The sequence below is a fragment of the Lactuca serriola genome, chromosome 7 (assembly GCF_051521515.1).
Source record: "Lactuca serriola cultivar US96UC23 chromosome 7, Lser_US96UC23_V15, whole genome shotgun sequence".
NCBI lineage: Eukaryota > Viridiplantae > Streptophyta > Magnoliopsida > Asterales > Asteraceae > Lactuca > Lactuca serriola.
The window spans coordinates 55096269-55116401 of record NC_136414.1 but is presented as its reverse complement, the minus strand read 5'-3'; the positions used below and the strand labels follow the sequence as shown (position 1 = coordinate 55116401).

General features: G+C 33.2%; 1 protein-coding gene across 1 annotated transcript; it reads left to right on the top strand.

Annotated features, from left to right (window-relative positions):
• Positions 1-11619: 11619 nt before the first annotated feature.
• LOC145063666 (uncharacterized) lies at positions 11620-18061 on the top strand. Its single transcript, XM_079011262.1, has 7 exons — positions 11620-12158; positions 15298-15801; positions 16184-16294; positions 16395-16517; positions 16689-16736; positions 16835-17265; positions 17334-18061. The coding sequence occupies exons 1-7, from the start codon at positions 11705-11707 to the stop codon at positions 17979-17981; spliced, it is 2319 nt and encodes a 772-aa protein (XP_078867388.1). The 5' UTR covers positions 11620-11704; the 3' UTR covers positions 17982-18061.
• Positions 18062-20133: the final 2072 nt, after the last annotated feature.

Genomic DNA, 20133 nt, shown 5'->3' with positions numbered 1-20133 from the left:
TCCGGGCGATTGGATAACGTGATTAGTACTGACGACGCCTTCGGGAATCGTTGGTATATCTATAAACCGGGCATTTGTGTAATGCGGGTTTGTAGTAAATAATCAATGCTCGAGAACCTTCCAACGTCGCTTGGGACCGATACTACTATTTTTGTAATGGTTTCAACGCAACTCAACGGATTTCAAAAGAACTAGGGGAACATCGGGTTTTCCCTAGGGTTTTTATCACATACAGATTTTAAACGCATACAACTTAAATGAACAATTTTTGCAAGTATAGAAACAAACAAGCATACTTATGGATCTTCACAAACGTTTTCGAAAGCTTTTCTTTTCAGAAAATATCGGATTTTCTGGTGGTTTTTCAAACAATATAAACATTCGATTTCAAACACTACTTATGAACTCACCAACATTTCATATGTTGACGTTTTTCAAAATACTTGTATTCTCAGGAAACCAGTGAGTCAAGGGAAATCATGCTCAGTGACGGTTGCAGTTTATTTTTGAATGAACCAAACAATATAAATTTTTGGAAATGTAATATCTCAAACAATGTATGACATGTAAACACTACTGGTTGTATTATGTTGATGAATGGTGACGAATGTTGTTTTGTTTCATATATATTCAATGTTATGGTATTCAATTGAGTCACGACAGCCCCCGGACGTTTCCGCCGTCTGGTTCGGGGGTGTGACAATATCAGAAGTGGCGGAAATATTAGCGGTCTGATGAGGTTTTAACGAACATGTCTGTGACCGAGTGGTCATGGGATGATTGTGTCCTATAGTGTTCATGGGATGAATGTGCCATATAGTGGTAGGTGTTGAAGAAGGAATAGTATGGGTAGTGGATGGTAATACCTCTCTTTTCTAGTTTACTATTTAAATCTTTATAATTTTTTTTATCCTTTTTAAACTCATCAATTGCAGAACTACGGTCCCATATTCATTAATCACAAACATTTTCCAATTAAGAGTAATTAGTGTTGGATTAGTGTCTAAGTCCATAACTATTTTGGTATGTACTTGACCCGATGGTGCATGGTCCTTTTGGGTTGCCTTCACCAAAGCAACTTGATAGGATGAATTATGGAGAGAAAGGATTAAATATGATTTATTAATATATTAAAGGAGAAATCATATTGTTTAATTAATATTAGTCAATGATTAATTGGTAATTAGTTTTGTGACTAAAAGAGATTAATTAAACTTAAGGGACTGGAATTGTAATTATAAGATAATTGCAATTTGGGCCATGGATTGCCTTTTATCATAACTTGGACGAATTCTATGGGGGAAGCCCATATGAAATCATCCAAGGCCTTAAGGAAAGGGCTCCATGGATTGCTTAGGGCTTAAGCATCCAAATTAGGGTTTCCATGTTCGATAACCCTAATTGCCTCACTATATATAGATCCCTTAAAGACCAAAAACGTGGACAAGCTTCTTGCTAGGGTTTCACACGTTTTTGGGCAACCTCCATCATCTCTCCTTTTCATCCTCTTGCTTATGGTGTTTGTGAACCATTAGAGGAGTGACACTTGTGACTCTAAGCCTTCCAAATTCAATTCAAGGAGGATTTGGGATTGTTATTACTACATAAAAATCAAGGTAATATCTTAAACCTAATTATATGTTAATATCGATTTCCATATGTTAGAATTAGGGTTTATAGTCTTGGATAACTTGCATGTACAATAGAGAAACCTAGATCCAAACATTAGGGTTTGTATGAGCACATAGGATGTTCTTAAGACCAAAACCCATCAGTGGTATCAGAGCCTAGACTGGTTTCTATTGTATTGATGTATTATATGATTGAAAAATTCGTTTTTTGTGTTTCTGGAGGCTGGACTCGCCGAGTCCATAGATGAACTCGCTGAGTCCATGCCTGACTCGGCGAGTCGGCTCGTCAGATGGAGGGAAAACCGGGATTTCTTGCTGTTTTTGCTAAATGATAGTTGCCTTATCATATTAGATCAATATAAATCTGTTTTTATGATAGATTTGACTATATTCTTGATCTAATTGAAGATATTTATCAATTAATAAAATATTTGTTTCCCTATGTGATACTTGATTAATTATTTTGATTAAATTGAAAAATTGTTTTGCAAGAAATCATTAAATAAATCAAATATGGATAATTATGTGATTACTTGTTAATTTAGATTATTTGTTATTTGATCCTTGTGTTATGAAAAGTTTCATATTTTCCCCTTTAGGTTTTATAGTTTAAATTTGAACCCAAAAGTTTTGTAGTTTTGAAATTTGAATAGTTAAAACCCTAATGTTTTGAAAAAGGTTTCAAAACTTGCCCTCAAGTTTTGGAATTTAAATTTTGATTAATAGTTTAATTTTGAGGTATATTTAAATTCTAAACCCTAATGTTTTGAAAAAGGTTTCAAAACTTGCCCTCAAGTTTTGGAATTTAAAAGTTGATTAAAAGTTTAATTAGGAATGTTAAATTCTAAAACCCTAGTATTGTTTTGAAAAGGGTCAATTCACACCCTTATGGTTTTATTAATTAATTAAGGTGTATAATTAAAAGAGGTTTAACAAATCCATAAAACTTTAGGTTTACAATTTAATTGAATTAAAAGTATAATTGTTAAATTAGACCACCTAGTATTTTAAAAGTGTAAAATACACCCTATATTATATATAACATTAAAAGTCTAACATTATATATATACATATATATATATATATATATATATATATATATATATATATATATATATATATATATATATATATATATGAGTAAAAGCCAGTCTTACCGTTAGTAGGCCTAATTCACGAAGCTAGTCTATAAGGGGTGTTTAAGGAAATTGCCTATAAAATGGCGATTGAATGGGTATCCACTCTTACCCAACGCACTCTTGACTAGTGGATGTTCGTTAGCCGAACGGGTAGGATAGGACAAAACCTTCCATTATAAGTATAATGAATTACAAAAGTAACTAAATGTTTTCATAAAATTCCCAATCTTACTTACTTAGGCAAAAGTGAATTGATGCAATTCCATGAAATTACACTTTGTGTCATTGCAAAGACGTTAGTGGAGCGTGTGTGGTTTACCGGCACACTAAATGGTTCTAAGCAAAGGTAGAAAAGGGTGACTCAATGTTTTTCATAGTTCGGTGGAGCGTGTGTGGTTTACCGGCACATCGAATAGGTGACTGTAACATGTGAGGGCACCATGTAAGTTTGCATGGTTATTCACACCCGCTTTGTGATCCTCGGCATCCCAGTCACAAACAAGAGGGGCATATCGAGATTTAAACATGCCATTGAAAGTTCAATGAATCTCAAAGGATCTAGGAGTTTTCATAGATTTAAAACTTAAATTCTTTTTCATTTTTCGTGGTGGAAATTCATGAATCGTCATTCACTTACCTTCAAATATTCTGCAATTAGGGTTACGACATCCCTCTCCCGAGTTGTAGAATATTTTGTTGGGTCCCAGCCTTAGTATCTCATTTGGGTGATTTGCTAAGGACTTGCTCAATCAACTAACTTGAATTTATTTTCTCCTGTTTTGTAGATGTCAAAGTTTGACAACTATGGTCTTCCCAAATCCCGTGGAACAAGCATTCCACATGAAGATGATATTCCACGATTCGATCAAGGTACAAGAGATCATATTTCACTTCCTCCTCCTCCTCTAATTATTCTCCCTAACCCACAAGTTCGAAGGCTTGAAAAGTTCAAGCTCACTCAAGCCCTTTTGGCAAGTAAACATAAAGAAGGAAAGTCGGTGTGTGCACACATCCTAGGGATGAAGTCACACATTGATAGGTTAAGAATGTTGGGATCCATTGTCTGTGAGGAAATGGCTGTTGATTGGGTTCTTCAGTCAATTCCTAACTCATATAGTGAGTTCGTAAGAGAGTACTATATGATGAACCACGACGTGACCCTTATAGATCTCACCTATATGCTTATTGCTGCTGAATCAGCAATGGTTTGGCGCAATAGAAAAGCAAAGTTGATTAGTGAATCTGCCTTCAAGACCTCTATGGATATAGACAATTGCAACAAAAGACATGCTATGATCGAAAGGTTTGATCATAAGAGAAAGGCAATGTCTAAAGTAGTTCCATGTCATGTTCCAAAAGAGTCAATTTGCTTTTATTGCCAAGAGAAAGGGCATTGGAGACGAAGCTACCCTATTTACCTAAGAGATCTAAGAGATGGGAGAGTCGAAATGTATGGCTCTAATATAGGTAAAATCCATTAACTAACTCTTTTAAGCTTCTATTCTAGATTCTTAATACATAATGTGATAAGATTACAATTGATGTTTTGTAAGATCGAAGAAACGAAAGGAAGCTTAAAGGAAGAAGTGAGTAGAATCTAACCGTGAAGGAATGAATTTCGATCGCTTTTCTTGAAGATTAGATTCTTGAGCTACTACTTAGAGTTATAATTAGATTGCTAAGAAAAATGTATTAGCATAGTTTTTCAATGAATTGCATTGTAAGGACAAATTCTTCAGCAATAAAATAAATTTTGATTTTATATTATTTATTTATCCTTGCAATGGCGTATATGAAAAATTGATGTTTGAATGTTTCTATTATTAGCAATAATGGATTTGGTTCTTATTATGTTATTTATGGAAAGTCGAGAATTTACCAAATAGGGAGAGTTTCTCATCGCCCAAGTTTCTATTGGACAGAAACTTGGAATCATGCAACTTGGTTGCACGATGAATGAGAAATTTCATATTTGGAAATTAGACAAATTCATTGACAAAGTGTCAAGTGAAGGACTTGGAGATCGAATACACAAAGTTGCGTGTTGATCAAGTCCACCATAAGAGTAACAAAGATATTGGTCATGATTTACTAAAGGTTTAGTAAATATGATTATACTTACAAGATTAAGTGTAATTCTGAATTGATTGAAAAAGTTTAAATCAATAGCAGAACGAATAAGAAGAATCAAGTAGGCAGAAAGATAAAAGTCTCTCCATTCTAAGAAGAAGGGAGAGTACCTTTTATGCTTTATGATAGGTCTTAATGATTAAGAACCATATCTCAATTGATCCTCTAAGTAAATCTTAGCACAATTGTATGTTTAAGAAGAGGAATCAAGGATTGAAGAAATGGTTAAATCAAGAAGTCTATCATACTTCGTTCCAATGAGAAGTCTTAAAGTTAAGATTGTGACAATGAGTGAAAAGTATTAAAGGTTTATAACGTTCATCAAATGTGGAAAGTTGTGATGCCTTGGATAAGACAAAGACCAACTAGAACTAATTTATGAAGAGTCTTGATAAAAGCTACACTAACTCTTGAATATTTGTTTGTCAAGAAATGTTTATTGACAAAAGGATCTTATATGTCAAGGAGTCAGTGGGAGTCTTAATAGTCTTGAAAATTTTCAAGAACAAATCAAATAGACCTTATCAATCATCACTAGCACACGAGATGAGGTTTACAACCTATCGTGTTGACATCATTTTGTGTCTATGCCGTTCCAATTGAGTTAATTATGCATATGAGTTCTAAGAGTTCTCATTTGAATGCATAAAAGGCAAGGACCTTGATCAATGAAAGTACATTGATAAGAAAAGGTGAGCTGCTTAACTACTTGGAAGACATGGTGGGTAGCTGTGCTACCATAAAGGCAAGAAATCGAGATCAAGAAAGTTCGATCCATATGAGTTTGAATTTTTCGTAAACTTTGGTTTTGACAAATTCACATGGATAGGAACAAATACACCGTTTAAATCTAAGTGTCATAAGATTTCCTCCTTCATGAAAATGATTGTGAGGAAATGCTTTCACTAAGAAAGATTTTAAGAAGATAGTGATTGTAAAATTGCATTCTCGAATTCGATTATGGTTATGGTATCCCTTTCCATAATTTGAATTATGAGGTTTGACAATTGTTTACACACACATATGAACTATCTAAGGCAAAGGTGTATAAGTTCAAGAAGCCTTGATAAAAGATTATCAAAGCATTAAGTATTAGACACATTAACTTAAGAAATTCAATAAGCATTGTTTTTCTGAAAGTTAAGATGTTTATGAATACATGTCGAAACTAGTGGGAGCATAAGTGTTATGTTTTATAATAATCATCAAGATAGTGGGAGCATAAAAGTTATGATTGTATGATTATTAAGGAACATATTGCAAGTTGGCAATATTAATTATAGAAAACAAGAGTTATACCTTGCAAAGTCGTAAGGGTTGTATAGTTGTTTTGCTATATTATGCTTCATTTCAAATCTAAAGGCTTAGGTTGTGGAATATTAATAAAATTTAGTCAAAGATACATAGTGTGTTCTTAAAATTTCGATTATGATTACGGCATTCCTCTTCACAATTCGAATTTTGAGAACATAGCAAATAAAACATTATGCGTCGTGTCCCATACGCTTCGGGTATAGGATCGATTGCAAATGCTTTAATGTTTGACCATTCTAAAATTTTCCAAATGTCGAGCGCATTTAGAGGGAAAAGGGACTAGAATTGGTTTTGACTAAAACAATTAAACAACTATCAAAGGACAATCCAAAGTTTGACGAGGTTGGTCGCTTGTGAGTAGTTGGAAGCATGGTATTGGATGGACCATATCGACATTATTATGAATAGAAAAGATTCTATTAAGAATGAGTTATCATATGGAACTTATGGAAATGTTTCCATATTGGATGGACCATATCGACATCATTACGAATAGATAAGATTCTATTAAGAATGAGTTGTCATATGGAAAATATGGAAGCGTGTCCATATGGGGAATTGAATATTGAAAATCTATGTCTAGATTAGAAACTTTTATGCAAAAGGATGTTCAAAGGAATGTACTTTGAGTGAGAGACATCATATCTAAGGAATTGTCTTGTAACAATCTTCAATAGAGAACTTTGTAATATCATTGGCAATAGTCTTTGTGACTTTGGTGCAGTGATATTACGAAAGGATCATTGCATAAAATGTTAGAATCTAGCATATTCTATAAATGGCAAGAATTTGATATTCTTACACTTATGAAAAAGGATTTAGAGTTGTGAAATGAGAATGATTGGAAATGTGTTCAATGTGATCTATTTCACAAAGTAAGAACCATAGGTAAACATTGTGTGCATGCTAGGAGCATGGGACAAGTGTTGTAATTCAAGTAAGAAGTTGATTAACCGAAACGACAAATAATGAGTAATCGATATGGAGATAAATAAAAGGTGTTTTATTTATGCTCAAAGGGTTGAGGCCATATGGGATTAGTATTATTCTTGTGTTTCACATTTTGCATGTTTTGACTTCCTGAATAATTTAATTGGTTGAGAACAGTCAAATTATTCGAATGGGCCACAATCATTCATATGTTGGAAGTAGATATGAATGAAGACTGTCGTGAATTGGTGTGTGGATTGTCTAAAAGAGTATTAGACATAAGCAAATGTTTGCTGCAACGTTCATGAGTGCTTATGAATATGATTTGAGCATTGGATTAAACCCACGCTCACTTGGATCACTCCATGAATTGTATCAAGAGTGATTGGTGAGACGATAACATCTTATATTCTTGAAACCGAGATGTGTGAGTTGTATCTTGCAAATCGGTTGCACATTGATAATATGTAAACGCACTAGTAACTTGGTGTTATAAAACATATTGTTGTGTGTGATTCGGTGAGTAAGTGCAAGCAAGCATTGTATCACAGTTTATCCGTTCCTTTTATCCCAAGTAGGATAAAAGCGATATCTTTGGGCCCCTCGATGATTTAGTGATGACAAACGTAAATGCTCGGCCGGGCTAGGGCTAATTTGATTTGTTCAATTAGTCAGTCGTCATAAATTGGGAATCGAGATATAGTACAAAGAGAATGATTTGAAATCATATCTCATAGAATGGAGGAATATATGATCCCTTATCTAAGGACACGCGTATCTGATAGGATCAGAGTTGACAACGGCTTTGGAAAGCTACGATTGCAGATCAGGATCTGAAGTCATACGCAGAATAGTTATTAGACTTATCCAAGTGGGAGACTGTTGGATTAGTGTCTAAGTCCATAACTATTTTGGTATGTACTTGACCCGATGGTGCATGGTCCTTTTGGGTTGCCTTCACCAAAACAACTTGATAGGATGAATTATGGAGAGAAAGGATTAAATATGATTTATTAATATATTATGAGAATAATTTATTAAAGGAGAAATCATATTGTTTAATTAATATTAGTCAATGATTAATTGGTAATTAGTTTTGTGACTAAAAGAGATTAATTAAACTTAAGGGACTAGAATTGTAATTATAAGATAATTGCAATTTGGGCCATGGATTGCCTTTTATCATAACTTGGACGAATTCTATGGGGGAAGCCCCTATGAAATCATCCAAGGCCTTAAGGAAAGGGCTCCATGGGTTGCTTAGGGCTTAAGCATCCAAATTAGGGTTTCCATGTTAGATAACCCTAATTGCCTCACTATATATAGATCCCTTAAGGACCAAAAACGTGGACAAGCTTCTTGCTAGGGTTTCATACATTTTTGGGCAGCCTCCATCCTCTCTCCTCTTCATCCTCTTGCTTATGGTGTTTGTGAACCATTAGAGGAGTGACACTTGTGACTCTAAGCCTTCCAAAGTCAATTCAAGGAGGAATTGGGATTGTTATTACTACATAAAAATCAAGGTAATATCTTAAACCTAATTATATGTTAATATCGATTTCCATATGTTAGAATTAGGGTTTATAGTCTTGGATAACTTGCATGTACAATAGAGAAACCTAGATCCAAGCATTAGGGTTTGTATGAGCACATAGGATGTTCTTAGGACCAAAACCCATCAATTAGACACATGATTAAAAATCACAATATCAAAAAAATAGTTGAAGTAACCACACAATAATGTGGATTTCTAAAATCCTAAGTCATTCTCTAAGTCTTCGTTTGTTATTGCCACCCGAATACATGTAAAAATATAGGTTAGGAATTAGAAATGTCTAGCGAGTAATACTGAGATTTCACACATTTGAAGTTAAAGAATTGGTTCATCCCTCTGATTAATGAGAAATCCCTAAAATTTGTTTTAAAAATATTTATCGTCATCAACGTGATATATCATGGATTTTAGGTTGGACAAACATAAGTCATTCTCATCCTAGAATGAATGTATATAGATTCACATGGTCATGAGAAGAAACCATTTAAAACTCATTATAGTCATTTGATATCTATGATGGATGAACGATGTATACATGTTTTACTTGATTTAAATTTTATACGTATTTTATACCTACAATATGCTGGGAAAAGATGAGTAAATGAAATAGATGATGAAAGATGAAATAAAATAATGAGAGGCCTCGATGTTGAAAGTTGACCCATTCATCTAGCGGAGTATAAATGATGACCATAGACTGTTCTAGACAGTCTAGTGGAATGCTAACAGGCTTGCAACCTGTAGGTGTTTGTGAACGATGTGTTCACCAGGTGTACTTCATCCCCCTCATGGTTGCCTTACCAACATATATTGATGAGGAATCCCCCAAGCAATATTGTCTATCCCGATGATAATCCTCAAGGTTGAAAGATTTGATAAAATTAAAGAACTTAATTATTGTGGGTTGAAAACCCTATGTGCTCACCAGGCTCCCAAGCTCGACCCACTCAGTTTCTTGTATTACAAGCAATGGAAAAAGAGCACAGGAGTGATGATTTGATGTGAGATCTATAGATTATAGGCCATTAGAATAATATATGTTTGTAAGGCATGTATATTTCTGTTTATGCTTATGCACTGTATTGACGATGTCATCCCAATGTTTTTAATATAATGAAAATATATTTCTTCGGAAATACTTTGATAATACACTTATCATATTTTTGGGTACAAATTTCGCAATATTATTTTTAAAAATGATACTCTGATTTTAAATAAAGCATAAACAAATTGGTCTTTTCTGGCCGTGAAATTGGGGATGTCACAGATACAATCTGATCTTTGCACAATGTTTGACATTCGACAAAGAAAAAGAAGCCGAAAAGAAGAAGGAACATGCAGAAAGGCAATAAATTGAGGATATGAAGTTCTTGATGGAAAACACTGATCATTTCGAGACCGGCTCTCGAGCTAGTTTTGAAGAAGAAATAGAAGATCATGAAAATATATTTCCCGTAGATTGGTTCGTTTTTTTAAAATCTAGGTTGTTTTTTCTAGTTACTTTAATCTTTTTTTTTGTTTTAATTAATGAAGTGGTTTAACTTTAATCAGTTTTTATGTTAATTAATCATTATTAAAAAAAATCATAACTTAAAAATCAATTATTTTTATTTAAAAAATAAATGAAAGTGAAAAATGGTGAAAGATGACAATTTCGTGCGTTTTGATAAGGAAAAAGCCGACGTGACAGACAAAAAGTAAAAATTTCTCTGTATACACACCCTCGAGTCTTAGAGGAAAATTTCAAATCTTTTAGCCACTTTGTGACATATTTTACATATATGTCTATTTTTTCCCTCAATTTTAGTGTCGTGTTTAAAAAAAATATATTTCTTTCAGATTACATCTAATAGAATTCTGTCAAAAGCAATCACCAACTTGTGATGAAATTCTATATTTATTTATATATAATTCTTAGAAACTCCTAAAGTTTGTAGGATCTTGGTAACATTATCCCTAATATTACAATTGAGAGGGTTAGGTTGGCTGTCTCTTGCCTCATGAATTAACAAGCATTAATTAGGTTAACATGCCTTTTTTCAGCACAAGTCGACTCCATCTTTGTAGCTTAATTAGGAAAGAAGATGGAATGAAGATCGACATAAAGAAAAAAAAAATACAAATTTTATTTTGGCATACAAATGGCAGGCTGAGGCTCTAACAAACCCATACCATCAGCATTTCATATTTGTGGCCCAAACCAGTGTTAGCAATCTCTAATTTCCAGCTAATTAATTAAAATCAGCTAGTTATTAACACGTGTTTAAACATAAGTTTAACAGCAATGCATAAAAAAAACTCTGTAATTAATACGATTATCATTATTAAGTTATATATATTAATATTAATTTAAATTACACTAAACTAAATAAACTAATATAGTAAGTAGGGATTAGGTGTGAAATATGCAATCTCCCATGTTTCATGGATCTTGCCTCAGTAATTAGTTAGTAAACAATTCACATTCAGCACTACATGTAAACTCCGTCTCTCTACCTTAAATATGTAAGAAGAGTAAAACAAAAAAGTACAAGAATTCTATACAAATGACAGACGAAAACTCCAACTTATCCATAACCATCAACATCACATCTTTGTGTCCAAACTCCGAGCTAAGAACAGCTAATTAGCACATTTTCAAATACAAGGTTAATAGAAACGTATGAAGATTGAAGAACATTTTCTCTGATTAAACTGAACAAAATGGAAAATACAGTACATAGAGCTATACTACGCTGTTCTATCTATCATGAGCCTAACAAAATATCTAACTAGCTAGCCAACAACTAAAATTAAATATCTAACTAGCCAACAACTAACGTTACTAACATCTGTTAATAGTTCTGTTAAATAACTTATTACTATGTTAGTTGTGCTTTAACTATTAGGTGGGGTCGACGCCATCTCCAATGAAGCAAGTCAACTCCATCTTTTTTCTAGCATAAATTAATATGTAACAAGTTGGAAGCAGGATTCGAAGAAACAAAAGAAACAAACATACAAAGATGGCAAGCTCAAGTTCTAATCCACATATCACACTTGAAATCGAAGAAGAAGAATACTCATACCCATACCCATCACATGTTTGTGCTCCCAATTTTGTTACCTTTAAGCTGAGTTGTAAGGATGAGTATCGTATTTGGAAAACACAGATGCTATGTCTCTTAAAGAGTCATGCTATGCTTGGTTTCATCGATGGAACACTTGTAAGCCCTCAAATGGTTGTTTCCGGGAAGGAGAAAGTGGGTGAGCCTAACATTCACTGGCTGTGGACAAGATCTGATTCTCTTGTCAAAGGTTGGATTCTTGGTTCGCTATCGAGAGAGACACTCGGGTGTGTTTTGGATCGTTTCGCAGATCAACAGACCGAAGAAGATTGCAGTGCAATGGATGTGTGGAATGAACTGCAGACAATGTATGGTCATGCTGTTGTTCCACAACTGCCTCCTGTTGTTGCAGGTACAATCTCTTGTTTGCAAAACTATCTTTTCTTTGAGTTGGTGATTAAATTATTTTAGATACAATATTAGTAAAATAAGGGTTCATGGTTACATTAGATGAAACAAGCATTTAATACTTATTTTGTCTGCATCCCATCCATTTAAAGTTTCACATTTAAAAAAAAAAAAAACTAGGAGTCAATGAAACATGTACTCATGTTTCCTATTAGTTTGTAAAACACAAAAAACTTAACTTTAGTAAATTTGATATATTAACAATGATATGCTCTTTTAAAGGTATAAAGCTATTTTTTTTTTGTGTATTAAACTTTATTTATTTATTTATTTATTTTTGATAAAGATCATGCTTCTTTTATTATTCCCGGTTTGACCATCTACCATTTAGTAGTTATTTACGAAAAAAATACTTGTTAATTGTAAATGCATTTTTTTAGGAAAAATAAAATAAAAACTTAAGTGTTTTTTCAAAAACAATTAAAAAGTTGAGGGTTATTTAAAAAAAAAAAAGCTAAAGGGATTTTCAAGTAAAAAATAAGGTTTTTTCAGAAAATTAAAAATTGAGTTTAATTAAAAAAAAAATAACTCAATATATAAGAGTTTTATTTTATTTTATTTTATTTTATTTTTTATGATATTAACTCTACTTTTACTTGATTGAAATGTTTATGTAATTACTGAAATATACTTTTATATTCGAGTAATATATATATATATATATATATATATATATATATATATATATATATATATATATATATATATATATATATATATATATATATAGACAAAATTGCAAAAAGGGTCCTTGTGGTATGTATTTTTTTAAGGTTTTAGTCCAAACCTTCATTTTTTTAGATTGGTGGTCCTTTTGAGCTAGTTTATATGCAGTTTTGGTCCCTGTCCAAACTAAAAAGATTATTATACCCTTAATGAAATTAATTTTCATTTTTCTTTCACTTTTTAAAATTATTATTATTATTAAATATAAATGTGGGCCTACATATCCACCATACCTCTCTCTCTCTCTCTCCCTCTCTCTCCAAACCTAACTACTCACAACTTCCTCATCTTCTTCCCCCTGGTGCCATTTCCCCTTACCGATACAGAGAAAACTCATAAGGATGACTCTGATTTACAAGATGAATCGATCGATGAATTAGGTAGGCCGAAGCAATTACTAAATTCAAGAATTGATTATCTTACTCAGAAAACACTTGATGAGGCCCAAATAGCATATCGTTTCCATAATCCTCAGAGTCACCGTAATTGTCGGCAACAACCTCGCCAAAATCCTTCACGAACTCATTAGAATCGTCTAGCATGTAAAAGAAAATGATTGTATGTGAGGTAAGTCTGAATGGTTGTTTTTTTTTTAACTTGACCCCACAAGTTTGATACTTGGAATCTGAGAATCCTTATGGGGATTTTAAGAATTCGATGAAGGAGACTCGTGATTTAAAAGATTAGGATTTTCTAGAGAAGACAGTAGGTGTATGTATTTGTGTTTTGTTCTTGGTTCATCGAAATCCCTGCACCCTCTTCCTCACATAACCTATGGTAGCTGACGATTCAATGATGGAGAAACCATATCATAACCAGATCAGAGTTTTCATCTGCAGTTAGGGTCACCAAAATGAAGGAAAACTAGATTGGTAATCACAAACAATGGCAAATTGGATGGCAGATCGGGAACATGAGAAACAACCACATTGGAGATGGCAGCGGTAGAGGAGGCTGAAGAGGGTCGATTTTGTTTGTGTTAGGGTAGTGGGAGCATCTGGAACCTCCATGAGCATTATCATCATCATTGAACCACCACATAACACCACCCTCCTAATTTTCGACTCACACCTGTGGCCTCACTGTCGCCGGAGAAGAAGGATGCACTGGAGTTTGAGGAATCATCGGTCCCTACCTCAGTGTGTGTGTGTGTGTGTGTGTGTGTGTTTTAATCTCAGTGTGTGTATTTGTTGATGAAGAAGGCGATCAGGTAAAAAGGGTGTGGCCGCGAGAGAGAGAGAGAGAGAGAGAGAGAGAGAGAGAGAGAGAGAGAGAGAGAGAGAGAGAGAGAGAGAGCGAGAGAGAGAGAGATGTGGGCCCAAATTAATCAATTATTTTCTTTTTCCTTTAAATTAAAATGGAAAAACATAAAAAGTATATCAGAAAGGGCATTTTAGTCTTTTCAATTTTCCAAGGGACCAAAATCACAAGCAAACATGGTCAAAAGGACCACGAAGCCAAAAAAAGTTGCGGTTTAAACTAAAACCCCAAAAAAATGCATACCACGGGGACCATTTTTGCAATTTTGTCTATATATATATATATATATATATATATATATATATATATATATATATATATATATATATATATATATATATATATATATATATATAGACACACACACACACGCATGCATGTTTTTTAAGAACCTAAATATTTGTGTGAACTTAAGAACTTCTAATCAAAACATCATTTTTCAAAATCAAAACAACAAATATAACAAAATACGTCTCAACAACTTTTAGGCTCAAAAAAACAATCGGCGTTTTGTCTTTTTTTTTTGAAAAATATTCATATATATGGACTACTAATGCATATATATATATATATATATATATATATATATATATATGTGTGTGTGTGTGTGTGTGTGTGTGTGTGTGTGTGTCGCAGTCCATATGACTGCTATCGTATTCAAAGGTTCATATACCTTATATGGCTAAAGGGAATGGTTCAGTGCCACTCATGGGCATGCTGATATCGACAGTAGCATGACATAGAATCACTGCCCCTTGACCATGGCATGGCAAGGAGTTCAGCAACTTGTTGTAGATGGGAGAGAAAGTCAAAAATCAATTTTTAATCTGACTTTTTTTACTAATATGAAAAAAATGCTATGACAAACCATCCCTTTTTAAATGGCTAATTGAACATGTAGAGTGGCAAGATGACAATGCTACACGTATGATATCACTCCCTTTATCCTAACATTTATATGCACTCTTTGCATGTATTTATCTTACCATTTTTCTTTCCATGGTATCCCTAATGATTAGCTTAGATTAGAATATTACAACACATATTTTTTATCTTATAGTTTGTTTACCTTCATAACAATTAATATGCAAATTTAGATAAACATGAAGAAGAAAGAGCAGAGGCTCACGAACATTTGGACCGTGCTATTCGATCAGGAGATTGGGATTTAGTTCTTGAAACAAAAAGGAAACACAAAGTTACTTCCATAGAGAAAATCACCAATAATGGAAACTCAGCACTCCATGTAGCAGTGGGAACTACCCAAAAGCCACAATTCATATTAAACCTGCTTAACTTGATACCGGAGAACATACGATTGTCAGCTGTGCGGAATTCAGATGGCAACACACCACTTCATGTTGCGGCTATTATTGGCTACACTGAAGCTGCTAAGATCTTGGTGGAAAGAAACCGAGATTTGTTGTTGGCTAAGAATAAAGAGGGTCACACATCACTAGCCATAGCGCTTTCCAGTATGCATACCGAAACGTCTCAGTTTTTGTTGGCTCAGATGAATACTGACATAGAGAAGGATACATTGTTTTATGGCACAAGTGGTGACGAGCTTTTGGTTTCTGTTATTTCTTCAAAGAATTTTCGTAAGTGGCTATAGGATTCAAAAAAAAAACAAAAAACTAAGGGATTTTGATATAAAAGTCCTTAGGTTTGTCAAAATGTGACACTTTTGTCCATGTGACCATTTTAGGTGTGTTAATGTTACGGTTTGTCAAAAAAAATTCATTTTTTCCCATAATTTTACAATTTGGAAAAAAAGCCCTTAAATTTACAAATCTTTTATGTTTTTATCTAAGTATGTTTTCCACATTTAACATGAAAATCATGAGATGAAAAAAAAAAAACCTAGCAAGTTTTAGACAAATCTCGTCAAAGGGACAAAACTTGTCAAACTTAAGGACTTTTATGTCAAAAGTCCAAAAACTAGCAACGTAAATGCAACAACTAACTTTGAAATATACTTAGACTTGGCAAATGATTTGATGAGGCACGTCAAAAGAGTGGATACTGACGCTGTGCTGATGGCTATAGCTCAGAATTTCCCATCTGAACTTAATAAAGTTGAAGCATACGCTGGTTTGTTGCTTTCTATCTTGATTCTGCAAGATTTTACCTTCTCAATTTGTTATAAGGCTTCTCTAACGAACTTCCTCTACACCGATTTTCTACTTTGAAGGGACTGAAATAATGCATTACAAAGGAGCTGAATTCTTGCAAACTTTTTGTGATGTTTCCAGATTACATCCAAGAGCTTGTTGCTGTTTGTTACTTACAGTATTATTAGGGTTATTCATTTGGGGTAATTCATTAGTCCAAGATTTGTTCTGTGTTGTTTTCACTATCTATTATTTCATTCCACATGCATATTAAAATTGCAACTCTCAAAGATTTTGTTGTAGCACCTTCTAATTTCGTGGTTGCACATTGCATAACCACATAACTCTAACAAACTATCTATCGTGTAATGCAGGGATTTTTTATGTGATTTTTCTTTTCCCACGAATGCTTAAGATGTTAGGTAAGATGAACTGACAGTTACCATCATTTTATAACCAAAAATGGAAGAGAAAGAAGAGTACACAGTTCTTTGTTTGACATGCTCATTTGGTCTTTCAGTGCGACCATTTATTATAAAGAGAGTTCAAGTTCATGCTGATGCTATGGAGCTATTAGAGACAGTATGTAGACGAATAAAACATAAAAATGACCCGAGCTCTTTCCATCGATGTTATACAAATCCAATATTTGAAGCCATAAGAGAAAATGCATACGAGGTTGTACACTGGATTGTGCCTTTCTTCAAAAACGCAATTTGGAGTACAAACAAAGATGGTCACAACATTATTCAATATGCTGTGATAAATCGCTCTGAAAAGGTTTACAACCTGTTATATCATATGAGCGATCATAAGAATATTTACAGAACAATCAAGGACTCTTCTGGGAATAACCTATTACATCTGGCTGCAAGATTGGCACCTACCAACAAACTTAATCTCATATCGGGAGCAGCTTTACAGATACAAAGTGAACTACAATGGTTTAAGGTACGAATATAATGTTTCAAGAACAAAACTTATTTATCAAGCATACTTAACATAATCTAATCTTGTAGGAAGTCGAAGGATTTGTATGTCCACTAAACATCAAACAGAAGAACTCTTTTGACGAAACACCTCAAATGGTATTTACAAGAGAACACAAGGAGTTGGTGATTGAGGGAGAAAAATGGATGAAGGCAACTGCCGAGTCCTACACTATTACAGCTGCATTGATCACCACCATTGTGTTTGCAGCTGCTATTACAGTGCCAGGAGGAAACAATCAAGACACTGGGATACCACTTTTTACTAACCACACTGCCTTCACAATATTTGCAATATCAGATGCCATATCGTTATTCGCAGCTGTTACTTCATTGTTAATGTTTTTGTCAATTCTCACTGCACGTTTTGCTGAACAAGACTTCCTCTTCAAGTTGCCCACAAAGTTGATTATTGGTTTGGCCACGTTGTTTATCTCAACCACAGCCATGATAATAGCTTTTGGTGCAACGTTGTACCTTGTATTTGGTCAAAGAAACTCAAGAATTCTTACACCAATAGTTGTGTTGACATGCCTACCAATTACTTCATTTGTGACTCTGCAGTTCCCTTTAATCATAGACTTGGTGAGTGCCACGTATGGTCGCAGGATTTTTGGTAAGAAATATGTTGCGTATAGTAAGGATAGTTTAGAAAGAATGAAACGTCCTTTCTATTAAATCTTTTTGTTGTATTGGTAACTTTGTAATATGATAGTTATTTGAGGCGTTGGGATAGATAAATTATGATTGGGTGATAACTCGGGGGTTTAAAATGGGAATGATTTTAAGAGTTGTGAATTGCATATACCTGTGCACTTTTCATCATCGTATTATTTTAAAGTTAAAAAAACATAAAAAAAATGTATTTTTGTTATTATTATTAGTGCTTTCTTTTTAATGTAACCCTCAATGAACATGGTCTGTACAACATACTCTTCATGTGACCTGTTCATAAGACATCCACGATAATATTTTCTATATAGTCAAAGTTATCTGTAAAATACCATATAATCTCTTATATGCAGCTGGAGCTGGTGTTTCTTATTCATAAATTAAGCAATGTATAAAATACCTTATAATCTCTTATTTGACAATGCTACTTTTTTTGTGTGTAATTATAATTAAATATGAAATAAGTTAATAAAAATTAAAATAATAAAATGTTATAGATATACAAAAATAATACCAATAAAACACAAAATGTACTTTTATATCATTTTATGGAATACAAAGTAAAGTGGCTTGGATGGCGAGAGGTTTGGTAGGGATCAATGCGATGTTGGGAGAACTTCGAGCTGTTTAGTTTGGTGTGAACGGCTTAATCAACATGAAATGTTAGGTTACAGGTTGACTATCCAAAGTTTTCGGTTTCGAGTTCGGTAACAAGGTTTGACTTTCAACTTGACATGTTTGTAAGCCAATGACTAGAATGGTTTAAAACGAATTGTCTAGGGTTTAATATGTAAATAAGGCATAAACGCATGGGCAAAATGTAAAAATTGGTTAAAGGCTTTTGAGTTTTGACTTTCTTTGTAGCCAAAACGTTTTTTTTTAGTGGTGTCTTCTTTGGTCTCTCGGTAATTGTATACACATTCAATAACAAAAATTCGATTAAAGCATTTTGGTTATCCTTTGATGATTGTTCTCCCGAATCCTCGTGGTTATTAGTTTTTGTTGGGATTTAATTATTAGTATGTCATTTTAGTATAATGAAAATTTACAGATTACGAGTAGAATTACATTCCTGATTTTAAATAAGTTAGGAGAGGTGGAATGCATCATTGTAGAGAAGCCCCAAATCAAATGAAGATGAAGATACATCCAATCCAAAGTTAGAGAAGCCCCGTATCAAATGAAGATGAAGATACATCAAATCCAAAGTTAGAGAAGCCCTAGATCAAATGAAGATGAAGAAGACATGAACCCTACTTTCTGTCACATTTGAAAATTAAAACATTAAAAAAGAATGAGGAAGCTGGTGAATGGGATAGGAATAGAGTAGATTCCAACATTCATTTGATAATGTCAGGGGAGGCAATCATGTTAGTAAACCATGGGTTTCACGTGTCACACCCCTGGTTGGCAGTAGAAACGGCGGGCGGTGCGAACAATGGGAGATTGGGCTGAGGCATAAACATATATATAGAACATAACATAAAAGAATATCACAAACATTTCGTTTATTTATTATAAATTATTTTGGGATTACATTGTTTTAAAAGACAAGCACGCAACCAAAACATGACTAAATATGATAAACAGACAGAGCTAAAACTCCAGCAGCTTCCTTGAATACATGTATTTTTGGAAAACATCAACATAATGTTGGTGACTGCACATATGTTTATAGTTTTCGGATTTTAGTGGGTTATATTAATATAAGAATCCTTTTTCTCTTACAAAATTTTTTTTAAAAGTATTTTATTAACCCTACCTTACTATCTTTTAGGATATCTAGTGATCCTATCTTATATATATATATATATATATATATATATATATATATATATATATATATATATATATATATATATATATATATATATATATATATATATATATATATATAGGGAAATCTCTAATAAAGTCCTAAAATTTTGGTCTGGTTTACGTTTTAATCCTGAACTAATTTTTGTTTACGAAAAAATCCAAAAAACCGGAAAAAGTATGCATTTTGATCCTTTTTGACCAGTTGGAACCGACAACAAATTAATTTGAAACTAGTTCATAAACTGACCTAAAATATTGGGACTATTTCATAAAATGACCCAAAATATTGGGACTAATCTGCAAAAAACATATTAGGACTTTTTTGCAAACAAAAACCTTA